We start from the raw sequence: 22,085 nt of genomic DNA, 5'->3' as shown, positions 1-22,085 counted from the left end.
ATCCCTGCCAGATGCAGTATCAGGGGTTGGCCTCAGAGAAAAAAAAAGTCTATGCCATTGACCACCACTACCATCAAGACATCAGTGCAACCCATGCAACCCCCACCCCCCGAACCTCTACTAGCTGGGCTATTTAGTTTGTTTAATGCCAATTGACTTTGACACTGTTAATGTACCTCCAGGAGATATTAAAGTCAATGGAAGTTACACACATTGCATAAAACCGGTTGCTTTTCTACCAGTTGTTGATCTAAAAACTGCAAGCATGTCAGAGGGGGCCAGGAAGTCCTCTTTGAAGATAGGAATAGTTAAAAATGTCAATAATTATATGGACATAGGGGGAGATTTATCCAACAGGTGTAAAGTAGAATTGGTCCAGTTGCCCCTAGCAACCAGTCAGATTCCACTTTTAATTTTCCAAGGAATCTGTGAAGAATGAAAAGTGGAATCTGATTGGTTGTTAAGTGACACTGAGCCAGTTCTACCTTACACCCCCTTTGATAAATCTCCCCCATAGAGTTCACATGTGTTTATTTTTTTATATCTGTGTATAGAATTAAAGAGTAAATAATGTAAAGAGGCATAAAAAATAAACACATGCGGATTTATCAAGAGTTACCTAGTCTTACCTAGGTCTTAACTAAATAACCCACCTGTGTGTCCCACACTGGAGGCACATGAGTCCGTGCCCATACCATGTACTGTCCTGCCCCCTGTGCGCCCATCAGGTTGCAGTGCATACATTATTAAAATGTGCTACTTTTAGTTTATGTATACCAGATGGAGGGATGATAAATCCCCTCTAATATTCTGTTGATATCATATGATTCTGTACAGAATCTCTTTTAGATTCACTGTTTATAATTGCATATATTTCCAAAGCCTACAAAGCACGCTGCAAGCTTGCGGTTAATTTATTTTTAAGAATATAATACTGCTTACAAAAACCAAAATAGGCATTTCTAAAATATTCAACTGCACAGGCCAATTTATTTAAGCGTCCTGCTATTTTGTAAGATGAGACTGCATAATTACCTTTTAGTTTTTTCTTTTCCTCACGGTAGGAATAATGAGATAATTGTCCTGTTAAACCCAATCTTTTTACATACTACGGTCCGTTCCTGGAATACAATGACAAAGCATCAAGTAAACTTAATTATAATGAATGTAATTTTAATGTTTCAAATGATTCTGCAAGCTTTTGTACTTAATGTTCCATTATGTTGGTTTTCCTAGGTGGCTTAGAAATTGGCCAGTAGGATACCAATGCAATCACTTCTCTGTCAAAGATTGCATGTTCGATTCCGTTCCGTTAGTGCACGTGTTGAAGAAAATAATATTTTAATTTAATAATAATCTCATTTCTTAGCTTAAACAAAAATCTGTCATGTAAGATCATGCAACATCGGGAACATTCATATAAACAGAAGAAGTCTTTTCCCGTTAAGAATGTATCGGTCATGGAAACCTTGGCAGAAATGTAGACATTTTCTAATCCCCTGCATTGTCTGTCACAACTCATTGTGCTGTAATGTTATCTGTTGTTCACAGTATTTGGTGCTGATTATATTTTGTCACTTCCACTGCTGGTAAATGCAAGAGAAATTAGTGGCTTTGAAATCCAATTATTTAGATAATCAGTTTTAATTACATTTAACTCACTTTGTAATCCACAAATTTACATTGTAGCTAAGTGATTTTAATTAGGCATTGCAATCTAGTTTTGATGTATGGCTTATCAAATGGCAAAATATAGAGAACTGACAGCTGAAGAATTCAGAACACACATGCTTATGTTTTAATTGAATAGATAAGCCTTTTGCAACATGTTGTTTCCCATTTCTTACATTTTTAAATGGTCTACACAGTGAATCAGTTGGAAATGAACAGACTGATATTTGTTACCGAGCCTACTGTATGCAATTAAAGTAATAAACCGTGTTTAAAATGCATATGTTAAGATGATCTCCATGTAGATGTATAGTAGACACAATATCTAAAAATATCTATAGTAATATAAGGGCAAAGATTGATGTGTAGCAATTTAACTATATATATAGGATAGTACAAAAGTAGGTGGACAGTATGCGTAATAAGGTTATGTAGGGGGATTTATCAAACATGGCATAAAGTGAAACTGGTTTAGTTGCCCCTAGCAACCAGATTCTAACTTTCATTTTCCAAAGAATCTGTGAGGAATGAAAAGGGGAATCCGATTGGTTGCTAGGGGCAACTGAGCCAGTTTAACTCTGCCCCTTTATAACCCTATTACACATATTGTCCACCTACTTTTGGACTAATATATATATATATATATATATATATATATATATATATATATATATATACATACCTGAAAGCAACTTTGTACTCAGACTTAATTTAAGACTTTTTATGTAGTTTAGTTGCAGCTCAGAGAATGAAAAGGAGACTCTGTACCCACAATCTGCCCACTCCCACCAAACCGCTTGTAACTTCGGATAGCTGCTTTTAGTCCAAGATCTGTCCTGGGGTCCGTTCGGCAGGTTATGCAGTTATTTTCCTGAAAAACAACTTTTAAACTTGAAGCCCTGTGTCAAACTGATGTGGCCTAGAGTGTCTGTGCATTAGGCTGGCACAACCTCTCTGTCCCTCCTCCCCACCCTCTTCATCATTAGGAATGCTCCAGGAAGATTTTCTACTATTCATCACCTGTGTGAGCACGGCACATGGGCTGGATCGTTAAGGCACCCGTGCAGTGTTCAGACAAGTGAGGAATAGGAGAATGCCTGGCTGGAGCATTCCTAATGATGAGGAGGGTGGGGAGGAGGGTGTGTCAGCCTAATGCACAAACACTCTAGGCCACGCCAGTTTGACACAGGGCTGCAAGTTTGAAAGTTGTTTTTTAGGACAATAACTGCATCACCTGCCGAACGGACCCCAGGACAGATCATGGATTAAAAGCCACTATCCAAAGGTACCAGCGGTTTGGGGGGGACAGATTGTGGGTACAGAGTCGCTTTAAGAAACATATAGAGGTTTGGTTTAAAATCTCAAAGAATAATATAAGACTTATTGCTATCCTCATTGAAGACCTGATCATGACCACATCATTGAATCTGATTATAGCATGCTGTTGGCATAAAACGAACATTTTGCAGAAATCATTGGTTTCTAATGACAAACCTCATTGTACAGTATTTATCTGACAAAAGTGTTTGATAAATTTTAATAGAATCATAGCAGAAACATGTTGACTTTTGGTAATATCTTATCTTTTACAGAGTTAATGACCGGGATGGTGCGCTTGAAGCGGCTTTACGACTGTTGCAACAATTTTACTTAGATTTGGAAAAGTTTCTTTCATGGCTTACAGAATCAGAATCTATGGCTAATGTCCTGCAAGATGCTAAACACAAAGACGGGATCCTGGAAGATCCACAAGCTCTTCAAGAAGTCATGACGCAATGGCAGGTATGAAATAGTTTGCTTCTCTATTTCACCTTGATAACTTATGTGTACCATGTAGACATTGTACCATTTGTCAATATCTATTTTTCTTAACACTGCTTTATTATAATATATGAAGTTTTGTTACCTATTTTTTTTTTTATTTCTGGTTATTGCATATCAATAGATAAATGCAATGGCCAGCAGTCAAGGTCATATATATAGTAGGGTAACAAGCAGAGTAAAGCCCCTATTCCACGGGTCGTTTAAAGGAGCAATATCATTCGTATTTGGCCGATATCGGCCGCTACGAACGATATTCGTCCCGTGGAATAGAGTGCAACGATCAGCCGACATCGTTCATGTCGGCTGATCGTTGCAGTCGCTTGTTTTTCAACATGTTAAAAAACAAGCGACTGATATAGCAGCGATCTGCTGCCGTTGCTCCGTTGAATAGGAGCGTCGGCAGCAGACGCTGCTATATCATATGGGCTGTCCGGACGATCAGCCATCCTCCGAGCAGCCCCTCCCGCACTCACCCGCTCGCTGCAGCCGCGTTGAATAGCGGCGGCAGCGAGCGGAGAACGAGGAGCAAACGAGCGCTAATAGCGCTCGTTTGCTCCTCCAAACGACTCGAGGAATAATTGCATAAGTGTTCTCTTTGTCTATATCCAGTAGTCCAGAAGATATTTTTTTTTAGTAAACAATCGTTAAAGGATAGTAAGGTGTTTTTAGTGTTGGCTCTAGAGATGAGCGAACTTTGAGCATGCTCGAGTCCATCCGAACCCGATCGTTGGGCATTTGATTAGCGGCGGCTGCTGAAGTTGGATAAAGCCCTAAGGCTTTCTGGAAAGCATGGATACAGCCAATGACTATATTTATGTTTTCCAGATAGCCTTAGGGCTTTACCCAACTTTAGCAGCCCCCGTTAATCAAATGCCAAACGATCGAATTCAGATGGACTCTAGCATGCTCGAGGTTCGCTCATCTCTAGTTGGCTCCCATTTTTACACAATAGTCTGCCTAGCTATCAGCTGTGGTTAAAGTGCCTATTAACTCCATTGATCAGCTGTAAATGTGGATGGAAGCCATATACTTTAAAGGAAGCAGCCACCAAAAAAAAAAATCTGCAACCATGCAATGCAAAGATATGCCGTGTCTGCCACAGCAGACATATAGAAGGGGTCGTGAGTCGGTGACCTCTCTAAATTACATCCATATGGTCATTGTCGCAGTGGTCATAGACATAAGATATCTGTCGTCAGAATGATCTTCCTATCCCCCTGAGCACTCCTTCACAGAATGGACATGTAATTTTATGATGGGAGGCAGATGGTGATGTCAGTTGTCTGGTGTCACTTATTTCAAAGGGAATTTCAATGGGATTTATTTGCAGTCTTACCTGTGTGAGAACAGCTCACCTGTCATCATAGGAAGAAAGGAATGAAAGTGGTTAGATTTCTCTCAAAATGTCACAGCTTGGGCCAGTATTGCCTGTAAATTTATGTTCTGTTATTGTTTGATAATTCGGGATGGGTGGTCTCTTTAATGTCAAATTAATGGAATTATACTTCATAACTAGGAGGAAAAAGCTGCAGAATGTAAAGATGTAAACTAATGTTGTTTATATGCTACAAATATCACTGACTTGACATACTAGGCAAATTAAGTTATTGAAAAATACACTTCTAACACATGGGCACATATATCAGATGATTAAATTACAAATCACAGTCATATTTTTAGAAATTTGTTGACTTTATTTCACAGATTTTAATTTGAAACCTTGCTGTAATTACAGTATGCTCCAGATAAAATTAATCTAATTTATTAAAAAGGACTGTCTCAAAGTCCCATCCTCATTTGAAAGCATAGCGCTGACAGTTCTCAGTATTTTGTGGTTTAATGCTTCAATGCGCCAACTGCAAAAAAAAAAAAAAGGCAAAATGCTGAATAAATTTGTCATAGTTAGTGATTATACAATTTCCAGTCAATTGTTTTCTTCTGGAAGCAAGAAATTAGTTTTCACTAATTTAATTCTTGAAAATGAGAAGATGAAATGTTTCCTCATGCTGCAACATATTGTGGTGGGAAGATGATCCATCACCTGTGTTAAAGTAGAATGAAGGTGTTTGTATATAGAGGGTTGCATCCACTGCTTTGATCATTTGTCTTCATCACCATGTTCTGGCGTCCAGTGTTATGGCCTACTGCAGACTTTGATTCTACTGAACAGGCAATTATCTGACAGCTTTGTGGCCAGGCAGAATGTTTATTAGTTCCTCATATTTAGGATTGGATGCTCAGGTGTTTGCTTTATTCTCGCACCGAAAATCCGAAAATCTCACTTTTGGTTGGTGTAATGAGAATTTCAAATCCTCCGTATTCAGTGGGAAATGTACTGGGAAGTTATATCTTCTAACTTTACCAGGGGAAATAACCTTGTTATGTTTCCATGCTTTCACAATGAAGAAGAGCTAAGGCTTGAAAAAAAAGGATAAGTTCAGTATATTTTATAACAGCGTAATTGTGTATAATGTGACTAATATAAAAGTAAACTACAGATATCGCAGACCAAGTCAGTGTATCAGAGCTAAATTTATGTTTATTCCACATTTGGCCAATACATAATATCACATATACATACATTAAAAACACAATGTTTTAATGTATTATTGTAGTATTTCGGAAGTCAGGTGGGCATGATATATGGGCAACCTACGCAGTTGCACAGGGGCTCAATGGATAAGGGAGGAGCTAAAACCATAACCTCAGCTTCCTGCTAATGACAATGCCTTACAATTACTGTTGGATTGTTGAAGTGACTCGGGGGTTGGCCTATACTAAACTATTGGGAAACAAGGGCAAATACACTGTTACTTACACTGGAACCCTCTGCTTCGTCATCCCCTTACCATAGTTTTACTTACCCTCCTTTTTGCATACGTTTTCCAGGTATATTTGTGGGTACCAAAACATTTTATTTTATCATAAAAGTCAAAGAGAAGATTAAATAAAAAAGAGGAAATGCGCTTACTTAGTTTTAACCCCTTAACAATTCACCCCATTCACCTGCTATTATAAAGCTTCCAGGTTTAGTGCAAAAAAAAATGGACTAGTCAACAGCTTTTTGACAGGCCAGACAGTAGTAGTAAAAAAAAAAAATAAAAAAAAAATAAATATATATATATATATATATATATATATATATATATATATATATATTGCTCCAGGTGACATACTCCCTTTAAAACTGTCTTGTTAGTAAGATGCCTAAGGGATGTGAGACTTATATATGCTATATTAAAGGTCTTTAAACTGTGATCCATTTACTTTCTTGGTATTGGTTATCAAAGCCTTACCTGTCATGTTCATATCACTAGGTCTGACTGATACAGATCCAGATGGAATTGTACTCCATTTTAACTAAGGTTACATCTCCTATATGATGGATCTAGGGGTTTAGCCGAGATAGGGTAGACTTTCCCTGCTGATAAACTTCTATACCAAGGATCAATGTCTGTGCAGTTACTACAGAGACAAAGATTATATGGCTACCTCTGAGCCAACACCTATATGTACAGCTGCCAAGATTATCCTTAGCATGTCAACATAAAAGTGGATATTCCCAATAACTATTTATGGAGCATATATATATATATATATATATATATATATATATATCTCAAAGGCATTAATATGTAATTTCAGTGCCAGGTTTCTTGTTATATACTAAAAGGCTAGACATAACAATGTACTGAGATGTATGATACTGTCTAATAACATTTCTGAACGTTTTACATGATTCTCAGCGGAGCACCTTGTGCTTTGCAGACCCCAGCACAAATAGCTTTGATAAAATCAGAATGATCGATGCCTGTGATGTTTTTAAAGGCTGACATTTTTTATTTCCATCCTTAAAGTTCGCTTTTTATATTGCAGCTCAGTACTTTATATCTAATGTTAAAGGAATTATTTGTGAAGTATGAAAAACTGTGTTTGGCAATAGTGCATATTTCCAGTGTTTTAGGAATTATTTCAAATCTGAAAACTCTCAGCAATTACATGTTAGTTATTCAAAATCTAAGTTACATGTTTAGTTATTTAGCTGCAGTACTATAGTTATTCTGTCTTGTTCTGTATATGTACAGTAAATTAGTTGTTTGTGCTCATTGATGGATTTAAAACATAGGGGGAACTTAACAAACTGTATACAGTGGTGCCTTGGATTATGAGCGTAATTTGTTCCAGGTCTGTGCTTTTAATCCAAATCCACTGTTAAACCAAAGCAAATTTTCCCTTTAAAAATCATTGAAATGCAGACAATTGGTTCCACACCCCAAAAATAATCATTTATTATTCTGAATAACATGTAAAACAGGTGAAAAAAACATTCAGAAACAGCAGAATATGTGATATTATAAGTTACTGTACAGTAATGGAGAGGATGGGAATCACAAGGACTGACAGAGACTGAAGGGAGCATGAAGGAATGAGCAGGGCAGTTGTAGGCACATAATGCAGCGCTCTCTGTATGGGGAGAGAGGGGTTACAGCTATGAAGAGGTTACCTCCACAGTCCTGTCCCCTGATGTAAGCCCCAGCCTGAAGTGGATCTGCTATGATTTGGAAGGTGAGGAAGACTTCTTGGGTCAGAGTACAGTGCTGTAGACCCCACTATGCAGACCATGCCCCTCCTCTACTCGCGCCCCCACCCAGTACAGGGGGCTCTTAAACCAAAGCAATGCTCTTAAACCAAGTCACAATTTTGAAAAACTGTGAGCTCTTAAACCAAAATGCTTTTAAACCAAGCTACTCTTAAACCAAGGTACCACTGTACTTTGAAAAAACATTATCTTAATAGGTCCAAATTATATCATGAATAAAAGGGTTGTCTGGTGTAAATTACTATTTTTTAAAGCTGCCATGGCTGCGGTGGAGCGATAAAGTTGAATACTTACCTTTCTCGCTCCACCGCAGCTGCTGGTTCCCAGGCAATTTACACAGGACAACGCCTTTGTCAGGAACACGCGCGCCAACCTGCGCCAGCCCTGACAAGGGGGAGGGGAATCCTAACCACACCAGGCAGAAAGGATCTAAACAAGGACCAAAAGGGGGGGGGGAGAAGGACAAGACAAGGGGATCGGAGGAACTTGGGGCTCTGGACTCCCCTGGGTTGCTCTAGCCCTACAGGTCGATTCACCTCATGCACTCACGCTTTACGCCCTGCTCCCGGGCCGTAACTCGAGCGTAAATCGCCACCTGCCGCCTTCCGCACACCCAGACACCAGACACCCCCTTGGCCACGAACACTGCCTGCTCGCTGGCCAACACAAATACGACACTTCGCTGTATCTGGACCCACTAGTCGCTGTCATACACGTGACCCATTGACCGCTGCCAGACACACATCCATGAAGCACGCACACAGAACTTTGCTATGTTGGGACCCACCGGCTGTCATCATACACGTGACCTTCCAGCCGCTGCCAGACACCCAAACACAACATACATACACAACTTTGCTGCCACCACCCTATCTATTACGTTACTGGGGAGACAGGGAACCCCAAGAGGGTTCCACTCACAAGCAGACACACCCACACGGTAGAGTAAGGCACCTGGTCATACAATATACGGTCGCACACCGCACATGCCCTCTTCCTGGAGCTAACTAGGTTCGTTTAGGCTACAAGACAAACCATCAAACTTTTAGGTTTAATGCATTAAAATGGACAGTACTTGGTTACAAAAAGATGGTTACAAAAAGACATACAGACACTGCCAACAATGAAAACAAAAGGGATAAAATAAGAAAGTTCTAATACTTAGCACAGGGATGCGTCGTATAGGTTCTTCCTTCCCAGGGGATATGGGCTTAGAACGTGGTACACAAACCAATTCGATTGGATCCCCAACTTTGTGACCATTACATGTTCCCTAGGTCTCACTTTTATGTAAGACCTGAAAGGGTTGGGCTGAGGGCGACACCTGACATCTGTAACTCAGCCACTTTGGGCAGAGCTTCAGCTGCCCCCCTCAGCCCTCAAGGGAACACACTTGGACATATCAAAAAAGATACTTTCCCAGGCACCATATCAATGGTACGGGCCCCAGCCCTTGTTCATAATTCATATCTCGTCGTCCTGATTCCTGGCATATCAAACATCATATGCCTCGGACACTGAGAAGGTGAGATACCCCTTATGGCATGATGAGGACAGGTAGACAGGCCATGTTTGGACTCCCCGCGATGTCCTCATCATACCCAACACAATGGTATGGCTTCCGTGGCTCTATTTTTTTATTTTGACAAAGGTATGAAAGATTTCATATTCCTTTTCTTAAAGAGCATCCACCCCCTGCTGGCATGGAGTCAGTGAGCCTGCCTCAGAGGTGCGAATTCAACACTAGCTACAATCTACTCCACCATCTCCTTTGCAGCTCCACGCTTATTGCCCCATGCCGAGAGACTTTTGGTCTTTTACACAGGGTAATCAGACGGCCTGACTCCAAGTTAATCAATAAGTCCATATGATTAACTTGCGTCAGCTATGGGCTATTGCTATTAGACTAAATCTATAAAATATCAATCACAATCTATAGAATATCCACTGCACGAATACATATAAACTACACCACACCTAAAACCACTTTACATATTCATGAATAGGGACAGGGCTGTCCATATTCCTCACAGCCTTTTAATTTAATAAATATTGTTATAGAAGTTAAAGCTCCATTTTTCTGATACAGGATTCCTAAATCCCTGGCATGTGTCGCACATATATTAAAAAAGGATGTACTACCAGGTACATACTCTTTAATCTGAACCGACGGATCGAACGGCGCTGTTTTTCGGAACCGGACAGTGCTTAAGCACTGGAGGTAGGCCGGCCCGCCCCCAGTGGGAGGGAATTCCCTCCCCTGTATGACGCAGCTCCATTAGAATCAATAGAGCCGCGGCATAGAAGGGAGGGAGTTCCCTCCCACTGGGGGCGGCTCAGCCGGCCTCCAGTGCTTGAGCACCGGCGGTTCCGGTGCATAAAATGGTGCTGTACGGGGGAACCGGGCCGCGGTCCGAAAAACAGACCGCGGCACCGGCTTCCATGTGACGGGGCCGTTCGATCCGTCGGTTCAGATTAAAGAGGATGTACCTGGTGGTACATCCTCTTTAAAGTCTAGTTGCCTGCAGCCACTACTTGGGGTGGGGACCTCAGAGCTGTTTGCATACAGGTTAGGGCTGGGTTCACACAATGTATATTTCAGTCAGTATATGTATATTTCAGTCAGTATATTTCAGTCAGTATTGCAACCAAAACCAGGAGTGGATTAAAAACACAGAAAGGATCTGTTCACACAATGGTGTAATTGAGTGGATGGCCGCCCTATAACAGTAAATAACGGCCATTATTTCAATATAACAGCCGTTGTTTTAAAATAACAGCAAATATTTGCCATTAAATGATGGCCATCCACTCAATTTCAACATTGTGTGAACAGAGCCTTTCTGTGTTTTTAATCCACTCCTGGTTTTGGTTGCAATACTGACTGAAATATACTGACTGAAATATACGTAGTGTGAACCCAGCCTAGAGATGAGCGTTGCTGGAGACCTCATTGTAATTAACCCTCCTGGAATTACAGAGTTTGGAGACAGCCGGCTAGGAACGTTGTTTACATAAGCCATCTCGGAAGGTAGTGGGAAGAGGATTTAGGACAGAGACTGAACAGCTCACACACAGGTTTCTGTGTCTTCATCAGAAAGCAGCAGAATCAGAACTGGGGGAAGGTGACTGAAAAGATGAAGGAATGAACTGTTAGTCTTCAGGAGGGGGGATGATTCAACAAGTATAACCTGATTAACCACCACACCACCACCAATTCTCCCAACTATTCACCCATTTAAAACAAAAAAAATTTTTCAAATACTATAAGTGTGGCATATATAATAAAACTCAGTGAGAGAGTAGGGAGATGGGGGGAAAAAAATTATATATATATATATATATATATATATATATATATATACAAAATAGTATGACTATATATAAAGTACTACAAGGATATATACTGTATACATACAGTTTATTGTGAAAATCAATAAAGATTTATATCAAAAGTAAAAAATGACACTCGATACTTGAGAAGGGCACTAGTGTGATCCTATTCTAGACCCTGCCTATCCAAGTCTAACCTTTTCTTTCCCTATTCTCTCCCTCTCCCACACGAAGAGATCTAAAAATTAGACATATGTGTCCAAAAATGTGCACTACTACAACGAACAAAAAAAAAAAAAAAATGCAATCATTTATTTTAAATCACAAGTGCAGAGCCTAAAGTGCTTGGCAGGTTCTAAAAAGATGAATTGTAGATAGGGATAGTTCGAACCCGCCGAGGTTCGGGATCGGCTGAACCCGAACGCTCGGCTGAACCCGAACGCTCGGCATCGGATTCCCGCTGTCTGCCCGCTCCGTGCAGCAGGCGGATACAGCGGGAGGACCGCCTGGAAAACTGGTATACAGCCTATGGCTATGGCTGTATCCCAGTTTTCCAGGCATTCCTCCCGCTGGATCCGCCCGCTGCACGGAGCGGGCAGACAGCGTGGATCATTGCGGAGGGTTTGGGTTCGTACGAACCCTGTCCGAACCAGGTTCGGACCATGCCTAATTGTAGGTGAAAGAAATCATCTGGATCACATGAAAAAGAAAAGGGGAAAAGGGAAAGTGAATGCCTCAGGTCAGTGCCTCAGAAGATGTTACCTGTAAGTCACTAAATGGCATTTTATGTATTTTGCAGTACGTTTATTTGGAAGGTGTACCCCAAGGTAAAACATTTTTTTTTTCCAATGGGTGACCTGAGGTGAAAAGGTTGGTAAATTCAGGCCTAAATGATTTCCTAGCTCACTAAACATATACTGTACATTCAATACTGTTTAGTGAAATGTGCCATAACTTCCACTGACATGTATTGTATGAGTAAAAGCCAAGTATCAGTGTAGCTAAACTGTGGATTTTTTTTTTAGTCTTATTATACTTTATTTTTTATTACAAAACATCTACTTAGAGATGTCATTTCCTGCTTGTAATGTGTCCTTATAGGTGGAAATTCATCATAATTGTATATTTTTATTAGGTAATGTAATTACAAAAAAGAGGGGGGGGGAGCTTTGCATGATAAATGCTGTGTTTGCTTCCAGGAGAATGCATTTGCATTCATCGTTTGTCACAACTGACAGCTAAGTACCACCTGAGTTGACTTGTACATTTATAAAAGTTAAGAAGAAATTTCAGAAGCTTTTAAGATGCGGGGTATAAATAATGATAAAACCACAAAGATGATAGCATGCAAATGCAAAAATGTTATGCCAAAGCTACTCAGGGATACAAACCTTTCATACCTTTGTATTGCTTACTATATTATCTTAGATCTCTTTCATTGACTTTCAGGATAGAAAGAGTAAAATATATGTCTTGTAGATAAGGAATTTAATACGTAGCAGAACTGTCCACTGTCCACATATAGTAGCCGTTTGAAGTTGAGTGGAATAAAGTGATCTTGAGGGAGATCTTTGAGGGGGCTTATTTATTATCACTTGGTGTAGTTCTGCAAAAAGTCATTTGTTGTGCAACCCAACTGACTTGTGCAGAAATTTTGAGTTGTGGCTGATCTACACCCTGTTTACCTGATCAGGCTTCTTTAGGCACATATTTTTAACTTTTTGGGGGGGGCTTGAAAAAATGGCCAAGAAACTGCCAACAGTTTGGTATTTTTTTCCCCTTTAGCATTTTCTGACTTTATTCTATATTAGTATAAACATAGTTACATACCTTTGGCACTTTACCCCCTGTGTGATTCTTTATTATGTGACTTCAGGGTTTCTGTTGAAGAATTGGCAGGAAAAAACACTTTTTCTCTGGTGTTTTACCACCATAGAAGTCTATGGGAGAAAATGCCCAAATGCATTGTCTGCAGCGAGTTAACAAAACTGCAAACACCCTTAAAAAAGCCACGCCAAAAAAAAATCAAGGGGGTATTGTTTTAAAAGTATTTTAAAGTATTCTTTAGCCTGTTTGGCTATTTAGGCATTTTTTATTGGCTTTAAAAAAAGAAACTGGGACAATCTTTTTTGTTTGTGGCACTTTTACTTTTTTCTTCAGAAGTGTTTTTTGTGGGGGGGGGGTTTGGTGGTGGTGGTGGGGCATTAAATCACATGATCAAAGAATTGCATGACAGATAGCACTTTATTGTATGAAGAAAAAGCCTAAAAAATGCAGGACGAAGCACCAAAACCATACATTGCTACAATATTCTGTGGCTTTTTTTTTCCTAAGCACAAAATGCTATTAAAAAAGAAGGCCATAGAAAGGGTTCAATCAATGTTCACAGCAACTGGGACTTCATGATAACTGTCAGGAAGATGATTGTAATACGCAGAAACATTCCCACCACAACTGCTGGGATTAAAGTATATTCTGATCTCTTCCACTAATCCTTTCAGTGCAGCGATCAAACCCGATTGTGGCACAGAACAATGTTCAATGCCACTATTGGGTTTGATGAGAGCACTGAAAGGATTAATTGTAAAGATCAGAAGATCACTTTCATCAGATCCCAATACCCATGATGACGAGCCCTTTGCACTTGAATACGTAAATAGGTCTGTATATTAAAAGTAGTCAAATGATGGGAACAAATAAAAATGTAGAATTAATGAAAAACTAAATATTTATTGTAAAATAAATCTCACTAAGCATTAAAAAATACATTTTCAGAGTATTAATTGTCAGACAAGTGGGAGGGTAATAACAAGAAGGCGGTCACATGACTACATGTCATACTGGCTTACAGAAGCATTGAAGCCAAAAAGAACACATTAGTCAGTGACTACTACACTTAGTGTATGTTCACTGTGCATTTTACATGCATTTTTGTGTTTGGTTGCATTTTTCTGGCCCTTAAAAAAAAAAAATTCTGATAGTTAGTGGGGAAATATAAACTATACCTGCTGCAATGTTTTTACCCTCATTTGCCATATGTTTTTGTGGTTACTGGATGTTTTTTTAAAACCCTAGCATACTTAAAAAACTAAATTGACGGGGAACTATGTGCAGGTTAGATAAATCTAGCCCCCATTTTCTCTTACCTTTCTTCTTGGTGCTGTTCCCATGCTGTTAGCAATCTAATCCTTGTTCCAGAGCACCGTTAGCAGCACTGCCCTGCCCCAGAGAGCCGATATGGCCTGCTTGCTCCATTATTAACATAAAAGGAGTGGCCTGGCATGATGGGGTAGGGCAGCGCTCCTAACAGTGCTCCATACCAAAGATTACACTGCTAACAGCACAGAAACAGTGTCAAAGTTGACGGTAAGACACATGCCTTTCTCCTCGGTGCCCTGTGCACAATACAAAAGAAAATGGAACAGCGCTCCATAGCACAGATCAGAGCAAAATATGGTAGGTAAGTGCAGTGATTAAAAAACTCTCACCAGATGGGGTTGGGCGAGAGGAAGCACAACACTCAACAAACCCATATATAGGACCGCAGGCGCTTCCCAGGTAAACCATGCAAGATAGATAGCAAATGAAAAAACACCTCCCTCCAACCAGGGTGTATTAAGGCTCAGGTCCAAGAGTGATACAAATCATGAATTAATAATTAAAAATTTATTATAAAAACATTCATGGCGACACAGCGCGTTTCTAAACCGGATCGGACATTGGTGCCCTTACTGTTGCCCCTTACTGATGTCACTTAATTTAAAATGGTGTATAAATTAAAAAAAAAATTACATTTCTTTTGTTTCCAAATTATTATTATTTTTTGTATTCAAAATAATATAACTATTAAAGCAATGTATATAAAAAAATAATACATTGTTACTGTTTGGAGTCCCCCTTTAAGTTTTCCTGTGGCAAAATATTTTGTTTTCTTTCTTTTATTGTTTGTTGCTTTTTTATTATTAATATTAAGCATCTATTTTTTTATCCAGCTTGCTTCAAAAGCTATGGTGGTGTAGATTAATTTTAAGGTGTCACTGCTCTCAGACTGAGGAAAGGAATAGGTTGTAAAGGTTATACTCTGTTAAACTTTACAGGAAATTACAAGTTGGTGAGATTATGCAAATGTTTTCTCGTGGATTGTTACATTAGCGGTCTGGTATTGTTCTGAAGGTTGTTAGCATGTCTAATGTCGAATTCCTAATATAAACCTGTGTTTTACATTGCCAGAAAGCACTTTGCTTGACCAGAATAATTTAGCATATAAAAACATTAACTTGAAAAGCGTCCTTCCTTCTGATAAGAATAGTTCAAAGATTTTTCAGTGTCTTCAGAAGGCAGGAGAGAATCACTCATCTTCTATCAGCAATCTATTGAACACATAAATCCAGGCTGCTCTATCACCTTCATCTCAATCAGAATAATTTAATTTAGTCATTGACCTTTCTTTATGCCATTTTCTTCCCTCCCTTGGGTTTTAGAGCAGCATGTATAAAAGGTGTGTAGTAAGGCATTCTGTGATTAGTTTATGTTTAATATATTGCATGTTTTTTTTCTTTTGTGATGCTGACAGTGTATTAACAGCCAAGCACATACATATTCATTCACTATCATTGTGTGCACAGCAGATTTTCCAGTAGTCGTTTAATTATAACAGCTGTACCCAGTGCTTTAAGTGCAGGTAGACTTTTCACTTTTCCATATCTCACAGCAAGACACAGGAGCTCCAATTCCTGAATGCCATGCCATTAACAATGCTCTATCAATGATTATTTGCATTTCAATGGCACTCCTGCACTATGGGACCTGACTGTCCACATGCTAAAATTATCTTACACTAAAGTTGATCATATACCTGCCAGTTATTCACAGTTCTGTTCGGCATTCCGATATTTTTCATCTTTAATATGCTGGGCGTTAAAGAGGCATTTATTGCCAGATAAGCTGATCCTATAAAGTGTACCTGTCATTAGAACTTTCAAAATCTAAGTTAACGGTAGATGTGATATAAAGCAAGTTTGTAATTTACATTCATTATTATTATCTTTTTCTTTTTTAGTTATCATCGAAATCACTGCACTTCTTGTATCAATTTTTTTTTTTTTGAGTCTAAACACAGGAAGTCCCAGGTCATCTGCACTCACTGAGAAGGTAGTCATGTGATTGTAAATTAGGTTCCTGCCCCAAATTGCCCCGCCGGGTTCACTAAAGCCCCTGGAGAGTTTGCTTGCTCTCTGTTTCCCGCTCGCTGCCAATGCTATCAGCAGTAAGCAGGTAAGAGCCAGGGGGGCCGCGGGGAGCTGCGGGGGGCTTCCCGGGTGATCGCTCGATCATCCGGGCAGCCCATAGAAGATAGCAGCGGTCTGATGCCACTGCTTCTTTTGCACAGGGCAACTGCAGTAGATCGTTGCTATCTTGTTCAACATATTGAAAAACAGCGACAGACAATGATCAGCCGATATTGTTCATGTAAGCTGATCGCTGTCTTCTATTACACCAGACGATAATTGTCCAATATCGGCTGAATACGGATTATAAATGTTTTGTGTAAGAGGTGGTCTGACCTGCGCCTGCCCCGTGGGTGTATATCATGGTAAATCAGGCACAGGAGGAGGCCATGCCTCCTCCCTGTCTTAGTGTACGGGCGAGGGATACAGCTGGTGTATGCCAAGGAGAAGGGGCAAATCTGCACCTTCTCATGGTTATATGCCACTGGTGCAGCCTTCATATATGTCCTTCCCATGTGTTTAGTCTCTTTTTTTCAACCAGCATAAGGCTTAAAATCTGCCTTTAGGAGACTGGACCTGGATACAAGTAAGTATAGCTTTGTTTTATAGCATGATAACTAAGAAAAAAATAATGAATGTAAATTGCAAACTTGCTTAATATCTACTGTTAATTTAGATTCTGAAAGGCTTGAAAGATGTTATAACAACAGTGTCATTTTAAGTAATACTGACAATAAATCGTTTAACAAACATTTCATCATTTCAGATGGTGGATTCTGTAAGAGAATAGAAATGAGTGCAACTGTAGCATGCTTGAGTCCAGTCATTTGGCATTTGAATGCTGGTTGCTGAAGAAGTTGGATGCAGCCCTAGGAAGTCTGGAAAATAGGACTGCATCCAACTTCATCAACCACCAGTATTCAAATGTCGAACAATTGGTTGAGCTCATCTCTATGCTGCTGCGCTCATCTCTATGACACAACAAATCGCTCATCCAAGCAAAGCGCTTTGTTTGATCAGCGATCCAGTAATCAAGCCATCAGCCTTTCAGCACTACTCCGCTCCACTTTAGGTGTCGGGGAAAAACTGGATCCAATCCTGGGAAACTGGGAGAAGTTTTCCAGGATTGGATCCAGCTTTTCCCAGCATCCTGGGAGGAGCATCTGGGAGCGGAGCAGTGCTGAAAGACCGGTGGCTTGATGAGCAGAGTGCTCATCTCATCTCTAAAAGCCACCATTGATCAGAACTAAAACAGGGACTTTTAGATATGCCGGTTGATAGGAGAGACGGTGTGTCACTAACAGATTCTTTTATATTACATCATAACTATATCATGCAGACTATAATTTTTAATAGTTTCTTTCTCTATCCAGAAATGTCAACAAGATTCATTGTTCTTAAGAGAAACATTGATTATCAGGTTTTTTTGTGAGACGCTCAGGGTTACTGCAAATTATGCTAAACAAATTATCTAAAAGATGTAAAATTTATACTCCATCTGATGCACACTTGTATCTTAATCCATATACATTAAGGTGGGGTGACACTTTGACGGTAAGACAAAGACATCTTGATAAAGGATTAGGCTGCTGGAAAAGGGAACACTTCTTAAACATAAATTTAAAAATGCAGTTTGCTCCAACCTTGCAGAAAAGGACAACATGTATTTGAAATAATTATTTTATTATTCAAGGTCAGGCGGTATACATGACTGTAGTCACTCATTAATACACCACAGGGAAGTTCATTGGCTAAATGTTCTCAGATTCGGTCTCCTGGCATTTTCTCACATCCTTATTTTGTATTTAGACTAATCTATTAAATCCACAGAATATTAAAAATCAATATGTTCCAAAATGAAAATGTGAACCTGTCACTGAGGAAATTAGATATAGTCTGTCATTCTGCTGATCATAAAAAGAGAAATGTGTGTAGCAGTAATAATAGTTGATGACTTATATAATATGGGGTGACCTGCTTGAGGTACGCATGAATTGATGTATATAATACATTACATATACATTCTGGGTGTGCTAAATACACATTATCAGATTAAATTTATGATTGATGTCAAAGAAGGTTTTCAATTACACCTATGGTTTCCTTTGTGTGGTAGCTGTTCTTTCTAGTCCTTGCTTATTAGTTCTCTCAGTGTGTGTGAAGTTTTGCAAAATTATTCTTATAATACTTTATATATGGGTCAAAGTAATATTTTTCAGAAAAAAAAGCTCAAAATCCTATACCTCTCTGGACAGATAGAATTATGGCGATTAAAGGGGTTATCAAGCGCTAAAAAAAACATGGCCACTTTGTTCCAGAGACAGCACCACTCTCGTCTCCAGTTTGGGTTGGGTTTGCAGCCTTGTTCCATTGAAGTGAATGGAGCTCAACTGAAAATCACTTCTGAACTGGAGAGAGTTGTGTTGTCTTTGGAAGAAAGTGGCTGTATTTTTCTAACACTGGATAACCCCTTTAAGTGCCATGATAGCTTTTGATTGTGACATTTAAATAGTTAAATGACTGACATCCCTTTGATTAATGATAATGTTTATCAGCATCAATGCTGGACTTCCATATCTCTATAACACACCCTTAGAAACAGCAGTAGCTTGAAGAACATATTAGAGTAGTACTATTCACTGGTAGCAGTTGGTACCAGCAGATGGTGCAGTTACTTTATTATACTCCCTTAGGCCATGTTCCTACTGAGGAAAGGTAGCGGAATTCCGTGCCGGAATTGTCCGCCGCGGAATGCCGTTAGCCTCCCGCTCATAATGGGAGTCTATGGGAGGCGTGCGCTCCTGCTCTGTATGCGCTGAAGAATGAACATGTTCATTCTTCAGCGCGGACAGGGCAGGAGCGCGCGCCTCCCATAGACTCCCATTATGAGCGGGAGGCTAACGGCATTCCGCGGCGGACAATTCCGTCGCGGAATTCAGCTACCTTTCCTCAGTGGGAACGGGGCCTTAGGTAGGGCCTAAATTCCAATGACATCATGGAGCGGCGGGGCCTATGGTCATGTTGTGGGCGGGGCTAAGTGGCACAGTTGCTGTGAGGCCCCGCCCACATAGCACAATCTGCAGAGGATTAAAGATCACTTTTTACTTAAACAAGCACAATGACGTATAATTAAAAAATAGGTATGAAAACTGGTAAATTTACCCTTTATACCTGAGTAGAGGAGTCAGAATGCAAAAAGGGGTGACAGTGCCACTTTAAGAATTCTAGGGAGAAGCACATGGCACAGTGACTTTATTAACCCCTACAGTGCAGCACCCTTTTGTGTTCTAGAGGGAAGCTTATGGCACAGTGACTTTATCAACCCCTGCCAGTTAGTTTATCAAGCCTTGCAGCACCCTTATGGGTTGTGACATGGACCACAATGGGGGAGGGCTGGATGTGCTGGGATACACATGGCTGCACGAAAACCAGGGAGTCTGCAGGATATATGTTATCGTGGCCCTATAAGGCTAGGTTCACACACAGTAAAATAAAAGCTAAATACAACAGTGACTTTGAGTGAAAATAAAAGTGTGTGTGAACAGGTGTATTTTGGGAAAGCAGGTGGTAAATAATGGCATGTTCATTATTTGGACAGTCGTAATCAATTATTCGATGACAGATCAGCAAAGAGATAGGGAGATGGCACTCACCAAATCTTCATGCTTTATTCAATTCTACACATGGGAAACTTCATAGCAGGTAAGAGGTGAAGCCAGCACCCATCAGAAAAGCTTACAGCCATTTCACACACTCATGTGTGCTTCTTCAGACCCTGCCCACTCACACCTGACGCAGGTTAAATACCTTACCAGGGGCATGCATGTAGAGGCGTAACACGTAGCCTAGTGCCTTATATACTTTATTTACACATTAAAAACAAGATCCTGCAATCCTACTTCACTGTGAGAAACCTCCAGAAATTCCCAGACAAGCACTAAGCAGTCTAACGTGAATCCAGCGTTTTCTGTGGCCACAAAGTCTACAGAGTACACATGATGTTTGCCTCCTCTTCCTGCTCACTCATACCCCTCTGCCCCTCCCCCCATAATGGACAGTGTAAACCCGTCTTCACTTTGCTTGTTTGTGATGTAAATGGCTACTTGTTGATAATGAACAGGTAAGAAGTGAGAGGAGGAGGTGGGTAAACAGCCTTGTGACTACAGAAGGAAGCTCTGTTGCCTACTAAAACCTATTACAAGGTTTCTTATATTCACTTGTTTTATTGATTTCTACAAAGATATTTTAAATGACAGTTACACTTTAAGGGAATTCCTCAGTGAAAAGACACACAGTGGGAATTAAAGGATGGCTTTTAAGAAATAATTTTGTATGCAGTCGTTTTTGAGCAATCCATCTTTATTATATTTTGCCACTGCTGATCATTCTTCAGTAGTTTCTTTACCTTGGTTTATGGCTTTGTATATTAATTTAACATGAAAGGATAAAATATTTTTTAAGAAAGGTTTTTATTTTTTCATGAAATTATGGAAAAATATTACGATAAATAATAGAGAAGAATGCCTGCAGTCTCATTTTGTGTTTTCTCAATTACTGCTGTACCAGAAGTGAATTATTGCAGAGCACACTCGCAGGCAATATTATTGCAGTTATGTTGTATAAAACAGATGAGTTGCAAACTTCAAAAACACATGAATATAAAAGTGTGGACTCTGTCTTTTGAAAGTGAAAACTATGCTGCTGTGAGGTGCATATGAATCATATTTTCTCTCATGTTATTGCAGATCAGACAGGGCATTTGAAATATTACCATGCTGATCCTGCATAATTATTTTGTAAGGCATAGATACTTTCTTGAGTTAAAAAATGGGAGCTATGGCAAATGCTGTATGCAGATTCCTGCTCTTCGTGTCATTTCTTTCCATTGTCAATTGATATGCAAGAGAAGCTTGGTTTCCGTCCTCAGTATAGCTCCATTAGTGTAGTCCAAGATCATGAGTACAGGCCTTTATTGAGCTATACTAAGCAGCAATTTGTTGACTTATAAAAACACAAGACAGAATAAGCTACTGTTAGAGGAAGGAGCTTAGCTTTTAGGAACGCCTCCAGTTATATGTATTTATATAATATTTTTATTGCTGTATGGGTGTCAGTGGTTTGAAAAGCAACAAAGTCGTCAATATTGGTGTAAATGTTTATGTTGCAGGGAAATGATAGAATCCAGGCAACATATGTTGCAGGGAAATGGTAGAATCCAGGGATTTGATCAAATCTCTTACCCTTTTCAGGGAAATTATGAAATTAACAAGTTGCCACAGCATTGCTTACCCCTATTAGATCTCCTCCTGCTCCCCCGTCCTGCCTATAGTACCTATAGTACCCTATTTAAGTCTATTAATCACCCCAGCCAGGCACAGCAGCTGGCAGATGGGGAGCAGGAGGCCCAAGATGGATGAAGCTGGACCTCC

General features: G+C 39.7%; 1 protein-coding gene across 12 annotated transcripts in view; it reads left to right on the top strand.

Annotated features, from left to right (window-relative positions):
- The window catches only part of DMD (dystrophin), a 1,858,252-nt gene that overhangs the window by 1,348,585 nt on the left and 487,582 nt on the right, over positions 1 to 22,085 (top strand). For all 12 annotated transcript variants that reach the window (XM_069970999.1, XM_069971008.1, XM_069971005.1 and 9 more), the window contains one exon: positions 3,264 to 3,453. In XM_069970999.1, coding sequence (XP_069827100.1) covers positions 3,264 to 3,453 — 190 coding nt within the window. The remainder of the gene's footprint in view (positions 1 to 3,263; positions 3,454 to 22,085) is intronic.

This window comes from Dendropsophus ebraccatus, chromosome 5 (assembly GCF_027789765.1).
Source record: "Dendropsophus ebraccatus isolate aDenEbr1 chromosome 5, aDenEbr1.pat, whole genome shotgun sequence".
Taxonomy (NCBI): Eukaryota; Metazoa; Chordata; class Amphibia; order Anura; family Hylidae; genus Dendropsophus; species Dendropsophus ebraccatus.
This window is presented reverse-complemented; position numbering and strand designations above follow the sequence as displayed.